Source organism: Gymnoscopelus braueri (genome assembly GCF_963280865.1).
Source record: "Gymnoscopelus braueri genome assembly, chromosome: 20".
Lineage (NCBI taxonomy): Eukaryota > Metazoa > Chordata > Actinopteri > Myctophiformes > Myctophidae > Gymnoscopelus > Gymnoscopelus braueri.
In genome coordinates, this window is record NC_137622.1 from 31,214,704 (window position 1) to 31,236,749 (window position 22,046).

Consider the following 22,046-nt stretch of genomic DNA (forward strand, 5'->3'; position numbering starts at 1 on the left):
AACCTTTGCCATGAATTGATGAGATCTGTTTGTTCGCTTTAAAGATCAAAACTTTCCAAACCCACTTGTTGAACTCATTTGAAGGGGGGGGGGGATAAATAAAGAACACATTGGAAATCATAACCGAGTCACATATTTTATTATTTTCAAACAAATAAACTCTTGTCAAGTCCCAAAATAAAACCCAAACAAAAGTCGCAGGACTGTGTTCCCTCATGACTAGGACACGGAAGACCATGAGGCCATGTGTCCTGATAGGCTGTACCACCTGCAGTGACAGGAAGGAAGCTACTGTACAATCAAAGGGTTCATGTTTGCAAGCACTTTACTGCACACTTAATGTGCTGTATCATAAACTCTTCACCCGCAAAAGGACAAACAAGAACCCAACCCCGCCCCGCTCTCCCCTCCCAAAAAAAACAAAACGTGTCATTTCTCTCTCATCGAAACAAAGGCCCTCATCAATTATACACACACAGAGGCATTCAGGCTCCATCTTGTTAGATTACACCACAAACCTCAATGGAAAGAGTAAAATGAAAATCAAGTTCTTTGGGCTTTGACATGGCTGACTGAGGTATGAATACCACACACATTGTTAACAGTCAGCTGTATTTCAACTAAACACCAGAAGACCAATTCTAAACTTCTAGATGAGATATTGATCAATACTCCTGTTTCCTGTGATATTGGTTGTGTAAGTTTCTGCCTGCATCTCGTTATTTTTTACAATATATATATATTTTTAGAAAATCTATACACCCAGACACGTTCCACAAGAAATCACATGTAGACAGGCCCTACTTGAGGAAATTGACTTCCCAACTGACTAGTTAAGTGTTCCAATAGGCATCTGAAAAGATTTGTCTATAGAGAAATACCAACAATACGGCACATTTGTATGGAAATTATATCTCAGAATAGCTCAAAGTTTACTTACCTGACATTTGTGGTCTATAAAACAGGTATGTCCCAGTTTGTTTCACACATGCATGAAGCACAGGTGAGGGGAATCTGTTGGGGGCATATATTTACATTGTACAGCTACCACACCCTTTGAAACAGTCTGCAAGCAGTTTATAAATGGCTCTGTTCCCTTCGGTTATTCCCTGAACTCTGGTTTTGACACAGGTAATGACAGCTGGTTTAGCAGTGGTGCCTGGCAGGTGTTCACACCTGTTCAGAAAATGCCTGCAGGTACAGCTGCTCTGCGGGATGGAGAGCAGGGCGACCCAGGGGGCTAGGTTGCCACTTCCTGTTGAGTCTGGCTATCCAAGGAGAAAAAAGAAAATCCCCTTTTCACCCTCTTCAAAAGCCGAGGAAAATAAATGTTCACAGGGGGTCAGGGGGCCACAGTATTCCTTCTTCATCTTCAACGAGTCAGACATGTCCCCTCGCATGTACACATGAACACACAGTGCCAAGTTCCCGCACAGGAGGATGAGGCAGGTCAATTGAATCCTGTTGGTACCACACGGCCAACTCATGCAAGGGCTACCGCACTCGTAGTCTTGAGAAAGCTTCACATCTTACAAAAAAAAGGAGACATTAATACATCCTCTGATTAAACTGAAAATGCCTTTTGAACTAAAGCCCAATTAATGCTTCGTCGCATGACGAAAGAGACAGCACCATCGGTCGTCCCTCATTCACATTTCTCTACTATGAACTCACTGTGCATCCATTCAAAGTGGCCCTTTCAGTCACAGGGGAGGAAATCCTATCTGTATGTTAGATTCCTGAGCTGGCCTAGCTCACCCCACACATACATCAGGGCTCAACACAGTGCCTCAGTACCTGCCCAGAACAAATTAGCAAAGAATGCATCGACTGTATATAGATTGATACACAGAGCATATAGGTTTTAATCAAACCCATCTTTAGTGTTCTCTTGGGTAAAGGGGGCAGGGGGGACAATTGAAAACAAGTTATATTGACTCTTTAATTGTTTAGGACATCCAATACAATTAATGTCTTGTTCTACCCGTTTTAAGGCCACCGCCACGGTGGCATACAGGACAGTACCATGTGACCATTCAATCAGAAGAGAATCATCTTGGAAGGCAGAGAGTGTAATAGGGTGGTCTGCTGCTCAACATGAGTGAGGAGGCTATAGCTATCCAAATTGGAATCCAATAGGCCAACTCTTCGATTACAGGAAGGGTTAAAATACAGGTGAGAAAAGGTGCCCCACAGAGATGGGAGACTCTGCATTTTATCTATTGCACGCAAGTCAGGCCCTCCGGGAAGTGAACACAAAAAGGGGGAAAGGAAAAAATAACGTCATTCCCTTTTCCCCTTCCTTCATCTTGTCAATTTTGTGTAGCCTTCCTCACAGAGAACAGGTAGTCACAAAACAGAATTTGTATTTGATATAAGGCAGTTTGGTGTTTTGCAGAGAGCCCAGTTACACTTCTCTAACCTCCGTCCTTTACACAGAGCAGCTAAAAACCACGAGCGAAGAATCCCACAAAAAGGGGAAAAATCATAAAAAAATAAAACCAATGAAATGAAATCTAACAGCCCTCCAAGTAGACAATACTAGTGAAGTGTAAAATGTGTAGTTTTTAATATGTAGTAAAATCTCAGGATTTTTCTTTTATTTATAATTTTAATCGTGTGATTTCATCATAATATAAATGTAGATTCACAATGCACGTCTTTCCTTTTTGTTTTTGCCTCCCCAACGTGTCTTTTATCGGCCGCGGCAGGGCAGCTGGCAGACCACCAGAACGGCAAGCTGGTTTGTGATAAGCGGATCACCAGTTTTGTAGGCTTTCTCCACTGATTTCCTCAGTCGTTATAAACAGGAGAGACGACTCCTTGAACAGTACCATCAGCTGGGCTCCAGTCCACGTAGAAAAACCCAACCACCTTTTTAATTGGTCTTCACTTCTCATCTTGCGTGTCTTGCGTGTTTTTCATTTTCTTTTTTTCATTTTGAACATGTGATGAACATTTACAAAGTGTTCCAACTTGGTATGATTTGTCTCTGTTCCCCTTTGTAACTTCAACCGCCCCCTCCCTGAATTCCGACTCCTCTCTGGAACTCTGTAAAACATTCTGATCTTCGAAGTCAGTCCCATTTCACCCAACAAAAAAAAAGAAAAAAGGGGAAAAAAATGATTTATTCCTCCCCCCCTTCTTTTTTTTATGACAAATTCATTTGGAATGGCATATCCAGTCTTGAATGGATTTGTTGAGAAACTCATGCAGGGGGGTGTGCACAGTCACAGTAATGGTGATAAGACTTCTTTTTTTCAGTAGAGTAACATAATGATGACACTGAAATTTGATATGAAACATATCTGCAAAAAAGGGGGTACGGGTATAAGGGGGGTCCGGGGGTTTATATGGGACTGGGTTGGGTCTCTGGTAGACAGGGACAGGGTCATCCGCACGGAGGCAGACGGGCAGGGCAGGGGAAACGGGGCCAGCTGTGAGCTCAGAGCTTCTCTGAGGAGGGGATCCAGATATAGGGACCAGACTGCTCCTCAATGATTAGCTTGATTTTGTTGTAGATCTCCTCTAATGAGTCACCCTGTACAATGGCTGGAGAGAGCGAGAGAGAGGAGACACGTGTGGAAAGGTGTTAGATGGTCACGTCTGAACTCATGGATTAAAGCAAAATGAAAAATCACGACTGAAAGATTGTGTCCTAATGTGTGATTTGTGAAACGGTGTGAAAGGAGCCCCCCGCACTAGCGCTATTAACACAGTTATGTAAAATGATGATGTTTTAGTAATATTGTTCCTGCTGTTCTAAATACTGGCAACCAGGTGAAAAAGAAATCACAGATTGAGGCTTTAACATTTGCTTTTATGAAATATCCCAGACCATTAGGATTTCATGGAAGATACTTCTGCACACATTGCTAGTTTGACCAGTTCAAATGCTATTATCTTAAAATAATAACCGAAAGTAGCCTATCTACAAGCACATTGAGAGCTTGTAGATATGCTACTTTCGCTGTGCAACATGCTTCCATAGAAGACTTCGATAGAAGACTTCTATGGAATCCAAATGACTGAAATCTGTCGTGGTGACTGAGAACTTTCATCCATGTGAACTGCGGCGTTACTTGTACTTGTGACCTGAAGCCAAATACAGTGGAACCTAGTCGACCTTACCTGTGAAATACTCTCCAAATTCTTGTTCCAGCTTAATTGCCTTGTCAAAGACTTTATTGGCCTGTTCATAAGTCTGCCTCTTATTCATTTCCCTGAAAGACACGAGAAGAAGACACGGTTACTTATTGCAGACAATCATAAAATATTGTTGAGAATTCTCTGACAAAAACAATTCATTTGTTATGTTACATGTCAAAGTGTCAAACTCACATTAGGGCTTCAATGGATTTTGGTTTGATGAAGATGGCAATTGAATATAGTTGTGCTTGTTGCAGTCGCTTTATAGCATTCCCAGACACATCCAGAATGCAGTGTTTTCCCTGCTGCAAAAACAAAAGATTGGACAAAAGATTGGATTCTTTCCCATAGAAAGGAGGTGTCATTCACTGCCGCTTTTTCCTTTTACTCCTTTGTACATATAGTGTGTTGTATTTGTTTATGACATGTATTATTGTGTTACTTTTATGCCATGTTGATGAATTGAATATACATAGGACCACAATGGAAACAAGTCCCACTTTTTTGTGTTATCCTTTTTTAGCCTTAATGTCTGACTGCACCACGTGTTGTTTACATTTTTGACTAATAAGGTTTTCAATCAATCAATTCTATATGTTATACATTTGTGAGGAACTCGACAGCAGTTTTTTTATATGCTGCAATTATCAGCACTGCACACTGATCCAACATTTTCAAATTTCAGAGAAAGCATGTTACGTTCATTACAGATGGTCCACCTCCCCCACAAACCCAATATAGTCCACCAATCTTGGGGGAGAAATATGAATGGTATTTACCCTCTCAGCCACTGCTCTGACGGACAGGATGCTCGTCCCATAGAGGTTTTCGTTGAACTGGCCTGCCTCGATGAACTTGTTGTCCTGAATATCTTTCTCCATCTGCTCTCGCGATGCGACAAAGTGGTAGTCCTGGCCATCCATTTCATTCTCTCGCCTCGGACGAGTCGTGTCTGCAGAGAGACAAATGAAACTGATTATGTATACTATACATTTACATGTTTGATATCTTCCTTGCACAAGAGACTGTGATATTCAATCACATTTTAGTTTTTTTTAACACAAACCTCATGCTGTGTTTATACTAGCAGTGACTTAAGTTACAAAACGTCCACGCTTGGAGCAGAGTTGCTGTTGAAGTGTTGCTCAAGCCACACGGCGTACATGTATTAGGCGTTTATGTGTAAATGCAAAGGGTACGCTTAAATAGTACAGGGACATAGTTAATGGCAAGAATGGGTTTTCCTTCTATTCACGGAACGGAAGAGGAATTGTGGGCAGAGAGAAGGTGAGTGGAAATGGAAATGAATGAAATGAAACAAAAACATATGACTGATTGACGCTTCACTGCGTCATTGGAACGCTGAAGAAAGTTGAAACCAGATCAACTTTTTTTGTAGCGCATCACGCCCGTCAAACAGCAACAAGTATCGGGCGTCAGTTTGTGGATTGATGTGGCTGTCTTCCTTTGAAAAGGACTTGTAGCCTGTAGCTTTGTCGCTGCCAGTGTGAATGCAGCATTGTGTATTTGATAGTGTCCCGTTATCTGACTTTTCCCTTTGTTTCTTTCTATATTTTTTTGACTGCATTTTGCGACTGCAAATCGTTGCAGCTTGTGCAGAAACTTATTTCACCCACTCTTTTACACCTGTACCCTTGTGATATGACAAACTTTAAAAGTTCAAGACGAGAGACAGAGGAAGGGTTGCCTAAATATCTGTCAACTAAAAGATTCCACAGTCTAAATTGATGTTCTTTTTTTTATATATATATATATATTTTTTTGGGGGGGGGCTTTTCTGCCTTTACATTGATAGTACACAGTGGAGATAGACAGGAAACAGGGAGAGAGAGACGGGGAGTGACACGCAGCAAATGTCGACGGGATCGGGATTCGAACCCGTGACACGCTGCCTGGCATTAGAGCCTATATGTGGTATGCGCCTGGACCGCTAGGTCAGCCGGCGCCCTAAATTGATTTTCTGATGCCCTGTGACTTTTATCATGTGGTTTAAATAGTGATAAAAAGCTTCATGAACTCACGAGGGACGCAGGAGCCAAACTTGTGGGGGAACTCCGAGATGAGGTCATCGTTTATTCTGTCCTTCATCGGGCCGAGGATGATGACGGGCCTCGTGTAGTGGACTGCAAGTTAGTTAGTGGGAGGGGCGAGAGAGAGAGAGCACATGTGAGACACAGTATGACAGTATGCGGTCTCTTTTCCGTTCTCTCAAACCAGTGACAGTGGAAGGTTTCACTTACTTTCTTGTCGAATGACTGGCTCATAAGAGAGAATCGTGTCCTCCTGGCCCTCTGTTAAAAAAAAAAATCATCAGTGAATACAAAGTCTCAATTATAGAAATTCAACATTAGATGGTGTTAGTGGATAAAGCCACATTTGTGCCGATACTATATATAATGATCTACTCTTCAAAATAGCAAAGATGTTTTGTCTTCTGTTAAAGCAGCACTATGTAGTTTGGGGTATCAGTGGCCACTTTGGACACAAACAACATGGAAGCCAACGTCTTTGACTTCATTATCCAAGAGTCTCTGCAAGCATGTCTGGCGAGGACGCACTGTGATTGGCCAGTCTTCGCTTTGACTGGCAGCTCTGCCTTGGCAAATGCCAGGATGAAACTCATCGTCTCCCCTATACATAGTAATACAGTCAAGCCCCTAACAGGGACCCCCCTGAGTCTATACATTTATGGAAGGATGATTGTGATTACTTAAACATGTACCTTTATAATTTTGTGGGACATAAAATGCTATATGGTTATTAAAAGGTTACATAGTGCTGCTTTAAAGACACTATCCCAATGTGATTCCTTGTTGCCGTACACTAATAAAATAAAGAAAAATTGCACACATTAGTGTATGCTCTTCATTTAGGTTGACAGTCTCGTAAGGTGAGGTTATTTAATTTTCAAAGTGTCATGCACCAAAATGTGCCTAGCACACATTGGCTTACAAGTCACTACAAAACATAACAATACAGGTGCAATAACATGACATACTGAAAGGGAAAGATCAAATGTTATACACTTCCACATGACAAACCAAATATTAACACAATCCTCTTAGAGATTACATCCATAATAATATAACGTGGGCATATCTGAGGCGATAACAAGCCATCAAACACAAGGCACCCACTGATTGGTACAGTAAGCTGTTGGAACTGGAAACAGATTATTTAAGTCTACATCAATTAGACAAAGGAAACAAATGAGGACATTCTGCAGGCAGGAAAAGCCTATATCTAAAATTATGATATATATGATACAAATGGCATAAGACAGGTAAAAGGGTCTCACTTGAGCTGCTTTCACTGTCGCTTGTGTTGGATGTCAAGCATTCTGGGAAGGATAAGACAAATGTTTAGGTTGCAGATCTCTTCAGTGATAAACACCTCCAATAAAAATGTGCTCAGTTTTCATGTAGGTGAAACATATTCTCACTCATCTCAGAGCTTTAGGGAGAACAAAATAAGACCCTGTCCTTTATCAACTAGGCCTACGCTAGTAAAAGGAGGAAAGAAAGAAAAAGCAAGGAAAGCAGAAGTCTTGCTTGGTGCTGCGGCTTTTTTCTGCCTACATTGGGGAAGTGGTTTAAGGGTGCAAAGCAATCAGAGATTAAGCACTTCCTGTGACACTGTCCCAAATGACCGGCCGTTCCCTCGCCAGTGTTTCCTTCTGCTAGTTCTGGGTCTGTAGCTGCAGATCTCATGGTCAGGAACGGGCCAAAGAAAACATGCTGGCTGGCTACATTGGAAGGAGTGCAGGCAGATCAGGGGAAAAACTGGAGGGAAAAGCGTCTCAAACTAGGCATAGGAGCACCCTGATGTTTATCCAAAAAATGCCCTGCTTTACTGCGACCACCCCCCCCTGCTTGTGAGGATGTTCAGACAAAGCCTAAAGCCTGCTCTCACCCTTTGGGATATGTGTCGTATATCCATTGCTCATTTGTGAACTGAATGCAAGTAGGTGGGTGCATGTCATGTGTGTATGCGTCTGGATGTGTGTGGTTCTTAGCCATTGCCAGCTGGGTCTGCAGTGACAAAGCATTTTGCTCTGAGCTCGGGGGACAGCTGCTTGACACAGTACAACCACACACTTACTCAAACTCTTTGATCCATAAAAGTCATCGCTTAACCCTGGGAAGTCCTAGGTGTCCCGACAGGTGAGAGCAGAAACCAAGAGAAGAGAGCAGACAGGAAGAAGAATAGGTGGTTAGTGAGAGCTGGGAGAGAGAAAAGATGGAGAGAGCGAGAGAGAGAGAGAGAAGTGGTATGTTATGTGGATGTGTGCTCGCCTTGCCCACCAACAACACATGGCTCTGCACTGTGCTCATTAAGCCGGAGCCCCCCTTCCTTTATTCATAGTAAGCCAAGGCCTTTCATTTACGCAGGCCCAATCCCATTAAAATGGGATTGTGACCCGTTAGTGTTAAAAAACTTCAGTCCAATTAATAAGATTATTTTGTGGCGGGTCAGGGACTGACTGTGGAGGATTGACTGGGATTGAGCGGGGGGGCGTAACATAGGCGGCAGTAGCAGCACAGTGTTATGAAGGCCTGGTGTTAATGCAGACAAAAAAACGCACACACACTCACTCACACACACCTGCCAGCAAATACAGACAGACAGACAGAGAGGGACAGACACCAGAGAGTCCCCGCGACTCAACCCCTAGGGCTGGGTGTGCATTGGTTGTGGGGTCCTTCTCTGGGAGCATGAGAAGGGAGCGACAGTGGTTGTCTTCAGTATTACAGCCCACTGTCCATCCCCTGGAGGTGAGCGGAGAGATGAAAAAGTGGGGAGACAAGGTTGAGAAGCGTGAAAGGGTGAAAGGAGGAACGGCGACGGCACCCCCTTCGGTCACACAGCTGGTACTCACGTTCAGACTCCACCAACTCCTGCACAATGTTCTCCTTGCTCTTGTAAAACGGGAACTTGCGTGAGAGGTTGAAGCTTTTTTTGCGCTTTACTTTGACCGGCTGCTTGGGAGATGCGTGGATGGAGGAGGAGGAGGGAGCAGGACGATGATGAAGAAAAAAAAAAACAACAACAACAGAATGGGTTTCAATGAGGACGCTAAACACATGCATACATGCAAAAAAAAAAAAAAACGAAATGGAAAAGTCTGATACACGTCAAATAATGAATATGACGAGCAAATAATTGGGGTGAAAATGAATGACAGATTCAGGCAAAGGGAACATGCATCATATTTATACTTTAATATAATAAATAGATCTCATCTTGCATTATGGATAATACAAACATAAGCATTTTGTAAATTTACAAATTCAACGTGCCAGAGTTTTCAAGCAATGATATTTTTAATGCCACCAAGCACATGATGAGCTGTGGGCATGTACGGAGATCTTTTTGTCATCTCTGACGTTTTCTGAGTAAAGCTAAGAGAGATCTCAGTAATTTGAGCCCTCTCTCTGGGCTTCTTCCTTCAGTGAGCAAGTGCTGCTGTCCTGTTCCCACACTCAGGGGGGAAGTAGGCCATCTCCCTTCCCTGGGAGCCCAGAGGCAGCAGCAGCCGCAGCAGCTCTAACAAGAGGCCTATGTGGCACCGAGAGGGAAGGGGCAAGGACCCATGGCTAGCCCCCCTCCACACTTACCCTGTTTGATTCAATCATGCCCGTCCTGGCGTGGAATTTGACCGTTTTTAACCTGGCCCGCTCTTTTTTCTCCACTCTGCATTGGAAATGAAGAGACAAGGTCAGACTTTTTGTTCCTCAGGGGCCAAACGAAATGAGTCGGGATTGTGCGCAATGTTGCCAGATTATGCGAGGGAAGTAAGCAACCAGGTCGATGAAATCAAGCCCAAATGAAACGACTAATAGGCCACATGAGCACTTTAAACTTATATACTGTTCATCGGCTATTTGAAAATAGTCGATCTACAAGATCGTCTATTTTCAAAAAATCTTGGAATGTTTTTGAAACATTGTACATGTAAACTGGTATGGGGGTCCCCGAGACAAAATATTTTCAGATGGGGGTCTGTGGCCAAACACATTAAAAGCGCAACACATATTTACAAGAGACTTTACAGAAAAAGTCTCTTGTAAAAAAGTTGCTTATAATAAGCAGACATGGCAACACTGGATTGTGTGTGCACACTGTGACAGTCAGGAATAGCGTTAGCATAATGTGCCCCCGACACCTGCCCCACCTCCCCCCCAGCCCTGTGGCGTTTTGATGCACGAGGGGTGTCCAGGATTGGGTCGTACCGTTTCTTGCTTGGAATGACCCCGATCTGCTCGCTCTCGCCATGAGGCGTGACAAGCCTCGCCTGCCACCACTCGTCGTCCGAGGCGTTTATGACGTGTAGGATGTCGCCGTAGGAGAAGCTCAGGCCTTGGCTGGGCAGGCAGCTGTCTCTGGTCCGGTCGTAGTCAAACAAAGCCCTGCACACAGACAAGCAACAAGTCCACAAGGTTATCAATATGCCGTCTCAGGTCATATGGCATGCTGCAACCACGTGCCTGTGAGGCGTCCTATGTGACATATAAAAATGCTGTTACTAGAGACAGTGCGTTCTTTGTCGTAAAAAAATGTTATCCTCACTGTAAACACGGGTAGTCTGTCTGCATGTGCCACTGCCACCACCTTGTCAGACAGGAAAACCCACAACATTTTTACACTGTATTAATACCTGCTTTACAGGTTCCGCCGTCCTCTGACCTACCAGCCCATATCTACAGGCCATGCATATTATACGATCCAATGGAAACCTCTTTGGGGGGTGCCAAAAATTCCTCTATCCAGGAAAAACCTTGACCACTAGGAGGGGGATACCGCAGGCAAAGTGCGTTTTCTCCTATGGCTACACACAAAGACTTAAACGGCAGCCGAGTGAGCCGTGCTCCTGAATATAACATAAGATGCCATTTGGTGGAAGCTTTCATCCAAAGTGTCTTGCAGAAAGAATTCAGTGCATTTTTAACATTGGCAGCCTGAGTGAGAATCAGAGCAAGGCGTAACGCTGCTAGTGCCACAAAACAGAGCTTCTGAGCTACACAGTGTGGGAGAATAAGCATGGGTTACATGCGTGCACGGGCGTGCACGGGTGTGTGTGTGTGTGTGTTCTCTGTGCACACACCTTAGAGGCTTAACGCCTCCGCATTCCTGAGGATGGGCCGGGAGGAGGACATGGCAGCCGCCAGCTAACTAGACCACTTTTTTCCTGCATAACTGTGGGCTTAGTCACCCACACAGGAGCAGGCTAGGCACCGCAAGTCTCACAGCAGCTAGACCATAAGAAGGCCACTCCCCTAAGCCTATAGGAAATTGAGTTACACACTTACTATACGCTCCTATGTCGTTGCTGTCGGGCAGAAACCTCCTAGCTCCATATTTGAACTTTTTGTGTTTTTTTGGTAAATTAACGCCCTACTTGATCATACTACAGCGTCACACAAAAGCATCAAAAGTACCAGATCTGCAAGCCCGAAATGGTTTTGAGCTTGTAGATCTGCTACTGTTGCTACCTTGAATCCTGAAAAGTAGCAGTTTTGGACATATGAGGTTTCCACCCAACAGAGACGATACAATCCTTCTGATATACATTTATTGCGGTTCACTGGTTGACAAGACGTATCGCATCCGCATGAAGTTAAAAGTGCAATTGATCTCTGCCCCAAACGGGCTTTTCGTTATAGCTCAACGGTAGAAGCTTCAGCACTCACACGGGGCCCTGGGTTTGAGGAAGTAAAGTACATCCTTTAGCTAGAAATACACTGTGTGAAGCACTTGGGTCTATGGAGTTATATCACAAGTTAATCTTTTTCACCCTTGACCCTCCATGGTCCTTTCGTGACTGATTTCATCTGAGCAGTGGGGAGCCACCTGTTGTAAATCAGCTTCCATTCAGTCTGGCAAGCAGCCCAAAGTGAGATAACATGGAGCCAAAGGTTATGCATTATATAAAGTGGGCTCTTTCTTGAGTGTCATCAAAACAACAATCCAATGGATGGGACAGGAAACACTTGTTCATCAACTTCTTTGACAATGACGCAACTCAAGTGTCAACCAGCTAAATCGCCTATTATTACCCTGTAAACTAAGGTACAAAACCAGTAGAATATCGGCCTTGCATCAAGTCAAGTAACATACATATCACATACTATTTGTGCAATGGGGCCTGGTTGTGAAGGCAAGTGCTTAAAGTCCTTTTTTATTTATTTACAGAATTACAAGCATATGGGGCTTTACTTAAGCCGGGCATTTATAAGAACAACAATACGCAAATGCGAATTAGTCTGGAACCTCCGAGTTAGTTTTTGATTTCCAACGGGCACAGACCAAAATGCCTCTGGACACAATTGGATGGACCTATAAATAGGCTTGGGAGATCCTTGCTATTTTCATATCATGATTCATCACCATTAAAAATCAATAACACACCCTCTGATCACCAGGGGGCGGTGGGAGTAGGAGAGTGGGTGGTGTTATATATGGTAAAGATTTACAATGCACAAGGTTAGAGGAATTATGGTAATTGGAGTTGTTTTGAGATGGAGTTGGACCTGAGGCTTGAGATTTATTTGAAATTTGGAGTTTATTTGTTATTGAGAAAGTCTAAAAAACAAAAGACAATTTACTGATGTAAATAATCGTCGTTGTGATGTAAGGGGGAGTTACATCACAGCACGTGGATGATCTTCCAAGTGTCTAAGAAAAACATAACCACTTGTATTGGGAACATTAAAGGTTTTACCCTGGCGCATATGGTGACAGATTCAAATGATCGATTTAATAACAATGTCTCCTCTACTCAAACAGCAGCTCCCTTTTAAAAGTCAGGTGTCTGTGCTTGGTGTAACAACATCACAGCATCATTTTACATTTAACATTATTTATTTTATCTTTAATCACTATCCAAATCACATCCATATGTAGCCGCAAGCAACTCTTAGATCCTATTTTTTAATATCTGGAATCTAGAGTTGCAATAGCAACCCTTGACAGCCCATACATCCAAACATAAAAGTCCTATGATCTGATTGTAATAAACAACGTTAAAACTCACCAACATTGCAGCTGTACGGAAAGCTTGAATTATCCTCTTTCTATCTGCAAAGTGTTTGTTTCATAAACATCCACCATAGACATGTTATGAGCTGTCAATAAATTCCATGCCGGATTGCCGGTGATTCTTTTTCTAAGTGTTGGAGTTTGGAAGCGCTCGTGGGACATCAATCAACGGTCCTGGGTACCACCCGTTTCGAAATAACACATAATACAGCAGGCCGTTGCATAATGCATTAGTGAAAACGAGTGCTTCCAAACTCCAACACCAATATAACTATGGAGATAGAATAAGGATAATTGAAGCTTTCCATACAGCTGCAATGTTGGTGAGTTTAACATAGTTTAATACAATCAGACAGGACTTTTCTTTTTGGAACACAGAGCAACTTTTGTGTGAGCAGGCATATTATGGAGTACAAAGATGAAAAACGAATATCTCTGCCCTCCTTGTTACTCACACCGCTCCACCAGAACCATTTCTAAATGCAGATTCTGGATATTTTTATAACATCACTTAGCTCTGATAGTATATTAGTCCTCTGACCTACCAGCCCATGTCTACAGGCCATGCATATACTACGATCCAGTGGAAACCTCTTTGGGGGGTGCCAAAAATTCCTCTATCCAGGAAAAACCTTGACCGCTAGAAGGGGATACCTTGGGCAAAGTGTGTTTTCTCCTATGGCTACACACAAAGACTTAAAAAGCAGCTGAGTGAGCTGTGCTGCTGAGCATTTGACGTTTCGAGCCAATGTTCTTCTTCAAACTCAAGACACAGTCTGAAGAAGAACATGGGCTCGAAACGTCCCTTCGTGTTTATCTCTTGGAGTTAAAACAAAGTAAAAAAAATACATTATAGAGATAATATGATACTGTAGAGCTAAGTTACAGTAATTTGAGTTAATTTTTGCTTCAGTTTGTCGAAACGAGCTGGGTGGTTGTAACAGAGATGCGTAATGTGTTGGTACCCGGACATATTGCTGAGGTCCCTAAGGTCCCTTATGGAGGTCCCTAACTGAACAGGAGCCTGGTTCCCAGGCTAACTTTATTTGTTATGAGAGGGAGGTTTATTCGACCATGGAGCTCAGCCCTTGATGAGGTGTGTGTGTACGTGTTTTGAGGGATGTGTTCGGTCTGTACCTGACATAGAGGGAGCGCTTCTCGCTGGTACGCAGGGAGCCCGATCCCGAGCTCATGCTGCTGTTCATCATCTGCTCCCTCAGGTCGTGGATCTTGGACTCAAAGCGGCTATACTCTGCACAGACACAAAGCACATAACAAAACACGGGATCAGCCACAGCATGCATCGAAGTGCACACACAATATAATCCCAGTTTCAATATTGTTTTTTAGATATACGCCCAGGCATGAAGTAAGCTGCTGGCTATTTTGAATACATAGGTAAATATTTTTGGGGAGGGGTGACCATGTTCACTTGTCCTTTCCTAGCCATCATCAAAGGAGGTCTCTGTACGCCGGTGAGCCAGCGCTAGAGAAGGTTCAGCGGCTCCTTTCAGCCTGATTAATGACCCTGGGACCAGATGGAGGTTTATCACAGATCTGCCCTCACACATCCAGTAATATCTCATGTCAGGTAATTAATTATGCAGATTAATTAAGTTCAACATGGACTCTTTAGCGTGGTTGAGGCGGTGTGGCAGTGGGGGGCCTCCAACAAGTTTGAATGGATGACCATTTGTCATGGCTGTGTAAATCCAGTTGCTGCTGGGAGCTGAGGGATGATATATGAATCCACCTGGGCCTCCTCATTAAGAATGCACTCATTAGCCGGCTGTGTGCTGCTCTGTGGCCGCGCTGCTAGAACAAGCTAGGCAACCAACCCATACAAGTAGACGCCACGGCTAGAAAAACAAGCCACCCAACAGACTGAGCTAGAAAAGCAAGTACGCTAGCTGCTGCTCATGTGAGCAAACAAAAGAAGACAGGATCACACGATGGGGCCAATAGCAAAAATAAGTATCTAGAATTTTAAGTAAATATAATAATTAGCGCAACAACTATCTTTAATTTTCTTAGCGATTACTCAATCGATTACTTTTTAGGTGCATCAAATAATCGAGAAGCGTGTTTTTTTATTATTCTAAATATTTTTTTAGAATCAACTAAATTGATTAGTCTGATTAACCTCTCAAGCCCAACTTCATATAATGTGACCGGTTGTGAGCTTTTAATTTCCTTTTTTTATTGATTACTTTTTATAATTGATCAAATTGATTACCGTTGCACTCCTAAAATACATTGATTTCCTTCTTCCCTCTGTGTCACAGAGCAACTAGTGACTAAGCCATTTTGTTGCTGTCGGGCAGAAACCTCTCCATTTTCTAAATTAATGCCCTACTTGATCATACTACAGCGTCACACATATTAAGTATTAAAAGTAGTACTTCTGCTACTTTTGCTATTTTTGAATTTGAATCCTGAGAAGTAACAGTTTTGGACATATGAGGATTCTCTTTCCACCCGACGAGACGATATATCATCCGACCAGTCATTATAGCTTGATTACCTATTGTGATATCTTTAATTATCATATAATGAGTCTATAAAACAGAACCAATCTTCGAGAATATCACATACATTTACAACGTCTCTTTCTGCTGCCAACTTAAAAAGCCTTGGGATGCCTCCTACCTTACGGTTTAATCATCCACGGCTGGCAATACTTTCCCATTCCAACATGAAAAGCAGAGATCAAAGTCCAGGTTCTGACACAAAGTGCACAAGTAGTAGCCTTGAAAATATAAACAACCATGCCTACAATGATTACTTAGCCGAGGTTATGCAGAATTCCCCCCCCCCAGAAAATGCTGGGTCAGGTGTGAAAACAGGCTTCAAACGACCCCCCCCCTTGGTCTGCCGACCCCCTGGCCGAAACGAAACCCAACAGCGTGGACTGAAAGCAAACAGAAAAGAAACCACACCTCAGGCAGGCACTGCACTGGTCTCCACGCCCTGCTAACCTGCTGTAAGGGGTTAACAATACAGCCCGAGTGACACAGCAGCAAGGTGAGGTAACACGACACCACCACCTGACGGCCGGTAACCCGGGGCAACGTCCCGGCGCTATCAGGAGCAGCAGGTACACTGCATGCGGAAGCAGCCACAGAGACTGCAGACTGCTAGGTCCACTGGGTCTCACACACAGGAGGAAGGGGAGAATGGAGGAGCACTAGCCCATTCAACCCTGGAACACATCTGTGTCATTTTAGATTTCTTGGGCAATTTTAGCAAATCTTTGAATATATATATTTTTTCAAGCGAACATATTTACCTCTTTACTTCTGTTTGGATTCTAAATCCAAACAGTTTTTTGAAAAAACGTACGTTGCGATGTCAGTGGTGCTCAAACTTTTTCATGTCAAGGACCCCCAAAATTATATGTTTTTGGCCGCCGACCCCCATCAAAATATGTTCTTCCAAGGGACTCCCTGAAGCAAAGATTTGAGTTAAAAATTCTGTATCAAAAAAATATATGTATCCAAAGATTTGCACAAAATGTTCAAGATTTTTCAAAAACAGCAGATATACAAGCTCGTAGCGCGGCACTCAGCGCCGCTCTATGAGCTTGTAGATCTGCTATTTTTGAATAGCCACGGTATAAAATAATGGTTATGGCTCAAATCTAAAATGACACAAAGATGCGTTCCCGGAGTTAATGGGTTAGAGGAAGCAAATAGTGAAAGGAGGGGCTGAGGGAGAAGACAAAGCCAAAGCTAAATGAAGAGAGAGACAGCTCAATGTCCTGCTTCACAATAGCAACAATTGTTGGCTCCGAGCGGTGGGTGGTGAGACAGTGGTGTAAAGTAGCACAGGTGGCATAGCTCAAAAGCTTCCCCGGGCTCACATTCCTTGGGGCCTGGAGAGAGACCCCCATAGCGCAGATCCCAAGTGCTCTTGTCTAAAAGCAGTCTAGAGAGAGACTGCAAGAGCAGGAAGACCACCCTACTACAGACCCCCCTTCCAGCTGTTGGTCTCTACAGGAGCACATGGAACAAGAGTCAAACAAACAGCTGTAGTGGGCCATCAGCAGTCGGGCCCCGGCTCGCGTCGGGATTTGGGTGGAACCCGATACGTGGGGGAGCCCTGAATCCAAGTCATAACAGAGGAACAAGCAGTCCTCAGATCACTGACAGTCAGACACACATGCTTACAGCGCTGGGCGTCAATCACCCAAGTGCAACACGCTCATTTTGAGATGAGAGGAAGACAGTGTGGAGAGGAGGCTAGCCTATATTATTTGGAGGGACCCACAGGAAAGATGAAGAGGAAGACTGAATAGAAACTGGGTCATTACTATACAACACACTTTGCCACTGCTTGTCCTCATTAGTTGTGCTGTTGTGCGGCATTTCATTTTCTTATTTTAGGGGTTCGTCTCGTCGCTTCCATCGTGATCCAGGTTATGCAACGCAGCAGGATGTACAAGTAACACGAGAATGTGTTATGTTCTGGAGCTTCAGCCCTGGAGACCAAAACAGTGTTGGAAACGGTTTGACACTTAACTTAGCGTTTGTTTGCGTCCTGGAGCGAGGCTATATTCTTCCACTAGCGCATTTCCTAGGAAGTGCTGTTCTGCTGAATTCTGCTGTTTAAAATCCAATTCCGAAGCTATGGTCTCATATAAATACATATTATCCATGTTTTGACACGTGCAATTTCCTAATTTCAATATAGAATCTTACATTAACTAGTGTCAACTTCCTCACCAAGCATAATATTCAAAGTACTGTTTCTGATCAACTGCGCCAGCGAACCCATGATGGCATTTATATTTTCAACGACCCCTAGTTTCACACCGTGATGCAGGTGTTTTTGAACTTGGGCAACTGCCTGCACACTTCCAAACAACATGCATATTTTTTATTTATGCATTTATATGAGACCATCGCTTTGGAATTCAATTTTAACCCATTCAATCCGGGAACGCATCTCTGTCTTTTTAAGATTTCATTGGCTATTCAAAAATAGCATATATACAAGCACAGAGTGCCGCGCTATGAGTTTGTAGATCTGCTATTATTTTTTTTATCGTGAACATTTGTGCAAATCTTTGAATATATTAATTTTTTAAGCGAACAATTGTAATTCAAATCTTTGCTTCTTCGCTTAAAAAAATATATATTCAAAAGATTTTCACAAATTTTCAAAAATAGCAGATCTACAAGCTCATAGCGTGACACTATGAGCTTGTAGATCTGCTATTTTTGAAAAGAAGTCAAAGAAATCTAAAATGACATGCGTTCCCGGATTGAATTGGGTTAAGCAGTGGAATGGCACTTCCTGGGTAATCTGCTAATGGAAGAATATAGGCTCACTCACTCCAGGACCCAAAAATGTAAGTGTCAAACTAAAATGTGTGCAGCGGGCGGGCATTGGTCAGTCGTGTGCATTTAGCGCGGCTGCTGGAGGTCTGAGGTTTCCTCCGATGGGCCCCTCCTTCGCTACCCTAAATGCGAAAGGTCTACTGTAATTACACTCCCTAAGAGTAGGACTGGGGAACATGTGGATGCGGCCATGCTCCCCTTGTTTCCATTCATTCCCAGCTCATTCTGAGACTTGAGTAAAAAAAAAAAAGATTTGGTGATGCTCCAGTGAGCTAATGAGGGACGGGGAGGGCTTCCTGCTGTATCCTATGTGCTTCAACTGTGGCTTCATGTAGTGTTCAGTGCTGGCCTTTCTTCAGAGGTCTGTGGACGGCTGGGCCCCGGGCCCCAGAGAGTACTCCAGGCAGCTTGCCCGCCACCCGGCATGAAGAAAAAAGCGCTAAACACTTCACTTCCTCCTTGACTGACTGGCCTCGACTATAGCACGCTGGGGTCTCTCCCAGTGGTGTAAAAAGTACTAACATTTTTTACTTAAGTAAAAGTAGCAATACCACAATATAAAAATACTCTGTTACAAGTCCAAAGGCCTGTGTTCAAAATGTTACTTGAGTAAAAGTACAAAAGTATTGGCATCAAAATATTCTTGAAGTACCACAAGCAAAAGTACTAAAATGTTTGAAAATCTATCTATCTATCTACAAGCACGACACGTTGTGAGCTTGTAGATAGGCTATTTTCAAGTAGCCTAGGTATAAAATAGGGCTAAAGTGGTTAATGTATGTTTTATAATATAATGATTTATATCTGCAAAGTAACTAAAGTTTTCAAATAATTGTAGTTGAGTAAAAGTACAATATTTGCCTCTGAGATTTAGTGGAGTAGAAGTAAAAGAATAGAGAATTGGAAATACTCCAGTAAAGTAAAAGTACCTCAAAACTGTACTTAAGTACAGTACTTGAGTAAATGTACTTAGTTACTTTACACCACTGCTGGCCTCTATAGCACGCTGGGGTCTCTCTCCCGCTCCAAAGCCGGCAAAAGACGTGTGTCACACAAGCGCGCAGTGTGCCAGCAGAGTTATTGGCTACAGATCTTAAGAACATCAGTGGGGATGCAGGAAGTCAATCATTTGCCAGTAGTACTCATCTGACTCATCTGTTTAAACTGGTTAAGTATTGTCAGCTCACACAACACACAACCACATCGGAGTGTCCTTCACTGTCCTACAAAGGAGGCACAGTGCTGTTGGAAGCCCGATTTGGTGCAAAAACAATGAGTCCTTTCAACCAAAACACAAATATTCAAGATGTTGCTTGTTTAGTGGTGGCTTTTAAGACTACATGAGTGAACTTAGATAAGAAAGCAGCATTACATTCAACATTGATAATAACTTTTGCAGGTGCACAGAGAGAACATAAAAGTATTTTCTTGCAATATTAGGGATTTTGACAGGGATCTGTTTTCTTACACAAGATTCGCCTCAGTGAGCCCATTTTGTTTCCTGTCCATTTATATGACATTGGAGAATTATTGGAAATGTTCTAAGGTTTATGTTTTATTGAAAGCATGAGGAAATCTTAGGAGGGTCTTGCTGCAACCTAAGTCTCCCACATTCCTCTCGTAGTCCAACCTGAGAACACAGCCTAGACATAAATCTCATAATATCCTCCTCATTGTTGTTGTAACATGCTGCTGCAGAAGCCCAAATCCATGCACGTGAGAAGCTTCAAAGCCACTCGACAAACCGAGTAAAACTGTAAATGACAAGATGAATATCCATTAACAGACAGCCCATATATCTGCAGTGGGTTGTGTGAGACGTTTCTTGACAGTAGTGCCCGCATGTAGGATTACCGTTGGGCCTATATCATAACTCACTGGTTCTCAGTGTGGTGTTCGGGGACCCCCAGTGGTCCTTGGGGAGGTTCCACTTCCAGGGGGGTCCCTAGCTAAATGATTGATACTTAAGAAACCAAATGGACCCTTTTATGGGTCTATAGCTCTGATAGTGTACACACTACAAACTGAACCAAATGGACCCTAAGAGGTTCACCCATAAAAAAGGTCCATTTGGTTCCATTTGTACCTAACACCCTACAAGCTCACAACAACGAGTTGCGTTGTGAGCTTGTAGATCTGCTATTTTTGGTGACTTGATTTGTGTAGAGTGAGATAAGAGCGTACCAAATGCGCTCTTTACAGGTCCGTTTTATCAAGTATTGAGGGTTATAACTTAAGTGGTACTGAATTTGTTTGACAGAGGACAACAGAGGTCAAATCTCCCCTATACGATTATTGAGTGTTTTTTTTTGTCACGGATAAACGATAACAAAGATATTATTGTCCCATCCCTAACTGACATAGCCAGCTTTATGACTGGAAAACTTGAAAGGCTTAAACGAAGCCAGGAACTCTGGTACAGTACTCTTGAAATGTTACACCACTGAACAATTGAGTTCACACTGGTGATGTCAGTGTCTCCACAACCGCAGAGCTGATATGACAACACACACCTGTCTGACCACACCTCGTAGAGAGAGACAGAAAACGCCTGTGTGTCCAATGCACACAATGGGGACCAAAGCTAGCCTTGGATCAAGACTATCATAGATCATAGATAGTATTTGATCGATTTTGACTTTTGCATATCTATCATAGATACGAAAGTAAAAGTCAAGACTCGATAAAATACATATTATGATGGTCTTGCTCCAAGACTAGACCAAAGCTAACATCGAGCCAGTTTTGACTCCAGTAGTGACCAGGAATACTGTTCCACCCATACTGCACTGTTAAAAATGTGAATTTATGAATGAAGCATGAACCATTGACATGTTCTCTTGAAACTAAACATGAACACGCCTGTCGAACGAGATACATAGGCTATAACAGCCAGCCAGCCTGCGGCCAGTCAGTCAGTATTCGTTAAAGTAGTCAGTGATTAACTTCTTAGCGATTTAATAACGTGATATTTGTCCCCCAAAAAACGTGGTGCTGCTGCGACACCAGTGTCCAAGTTCTACCGTGATCTTATAACGGCTCGAAAAGCTGCAGCTAAGAATAGCAGCGACCTAGTAGCTCACGGTACAGTAGCTGAGCAGCTAATCCCACAAACTTGTTCTACAATGGTAGGTACAACGGCCTGTATACCTGTCTGCCACAACGGTGCCATATCCATTACCACCAGTGGTGGAAGAAGTAGCCTACTCTCACGTTTCACTTAAGTAAAAGTCCGGAATTCAAAAATGTATTGGCATCAAAATGTACTTAAAAGTACCATGAGTAAAAGTACTCATTGTGCAGAATGTCCCATTTCACAAGTCTTCGAAATGTATACAATGCGTCGCATATCGGCTATTTTCAAATGGCCTAAATGTATATAGGGCTGAAGTGGGTAATGTACGTAACTAAAGTTTTCAAATAATTGTAGTGGAGTAAAAAAGTACAACATTTGCCTCTGACATGAAGTGGAGTAGAAGTAAAAGTACAGAAATA

At 43.0% G+C, this 22,046-nt stretch overlaps 1 protein-coding gene across 7 annotated transcripts in view; it reads right to left on the reverse strand.

Annotated features, from left to right (window-relative positions):
* Nucleotides 1–122: 122 nt before the first annotated feature.
* dlg3 (discs, large homolog 3) overlaps nt 123–22,046 on the reverse strand; it is a gene marked incomplete at its 5' end in the record, with an annotated part of 128,013 nt that continues 106,089 nt past the window's right edge. For 5 of the 7 annotated variants that reach the window (XM_080416357.1, XM_080416356.1, XM_080416362.1 and 2 more), the window contains 11 exons: nt 123–3,552; nt 4,132–4,223; nt 4,342–4,454; nt 4,929–5,101; nt 6,192–6,293; nt 6,411–6,461; nt 7,469–7,510; nt 9,050–9,149; nt 9,789–9,864; nt 10,404–10,580; nt 14,347–14,461. In XM_080416357.1, coding sequence (XP_080272483.1) covers nt 3,446–3,552; nt 4,132–4,223; nt 4,342–4,454; nt 4,929–5,101; nt 6,192–6,293; nt 6,411–6,461; nt 7,469–7,510; nt 9,050–9,149; nt 9,789–9,864; nt 10,404–10,580; nt 14,347–14,461 — 1,148 coding nt within the window. In that variant the 3' untranslated portion in view covers nt 123–3,445. Of the gene's footprint in view, nt 3,553–4,131; nt 4,224–4,341; nt 4,455–4,928; nt 5,102–6,191; nt 6,294–6,410; nt 6,462–7,468; nt 7,511–9,049; nt 9,150–9,788; nt 9,865–10,403; nt 10,581–14,346; nt 14,462–15,858; nt 16,116–16,148; nt 16,171–22,046 lie in introns of those variants that run through there. The other 2 variants (XM_080416361.1, XM_080416359.1) reach the window with 2 other exon arrangements.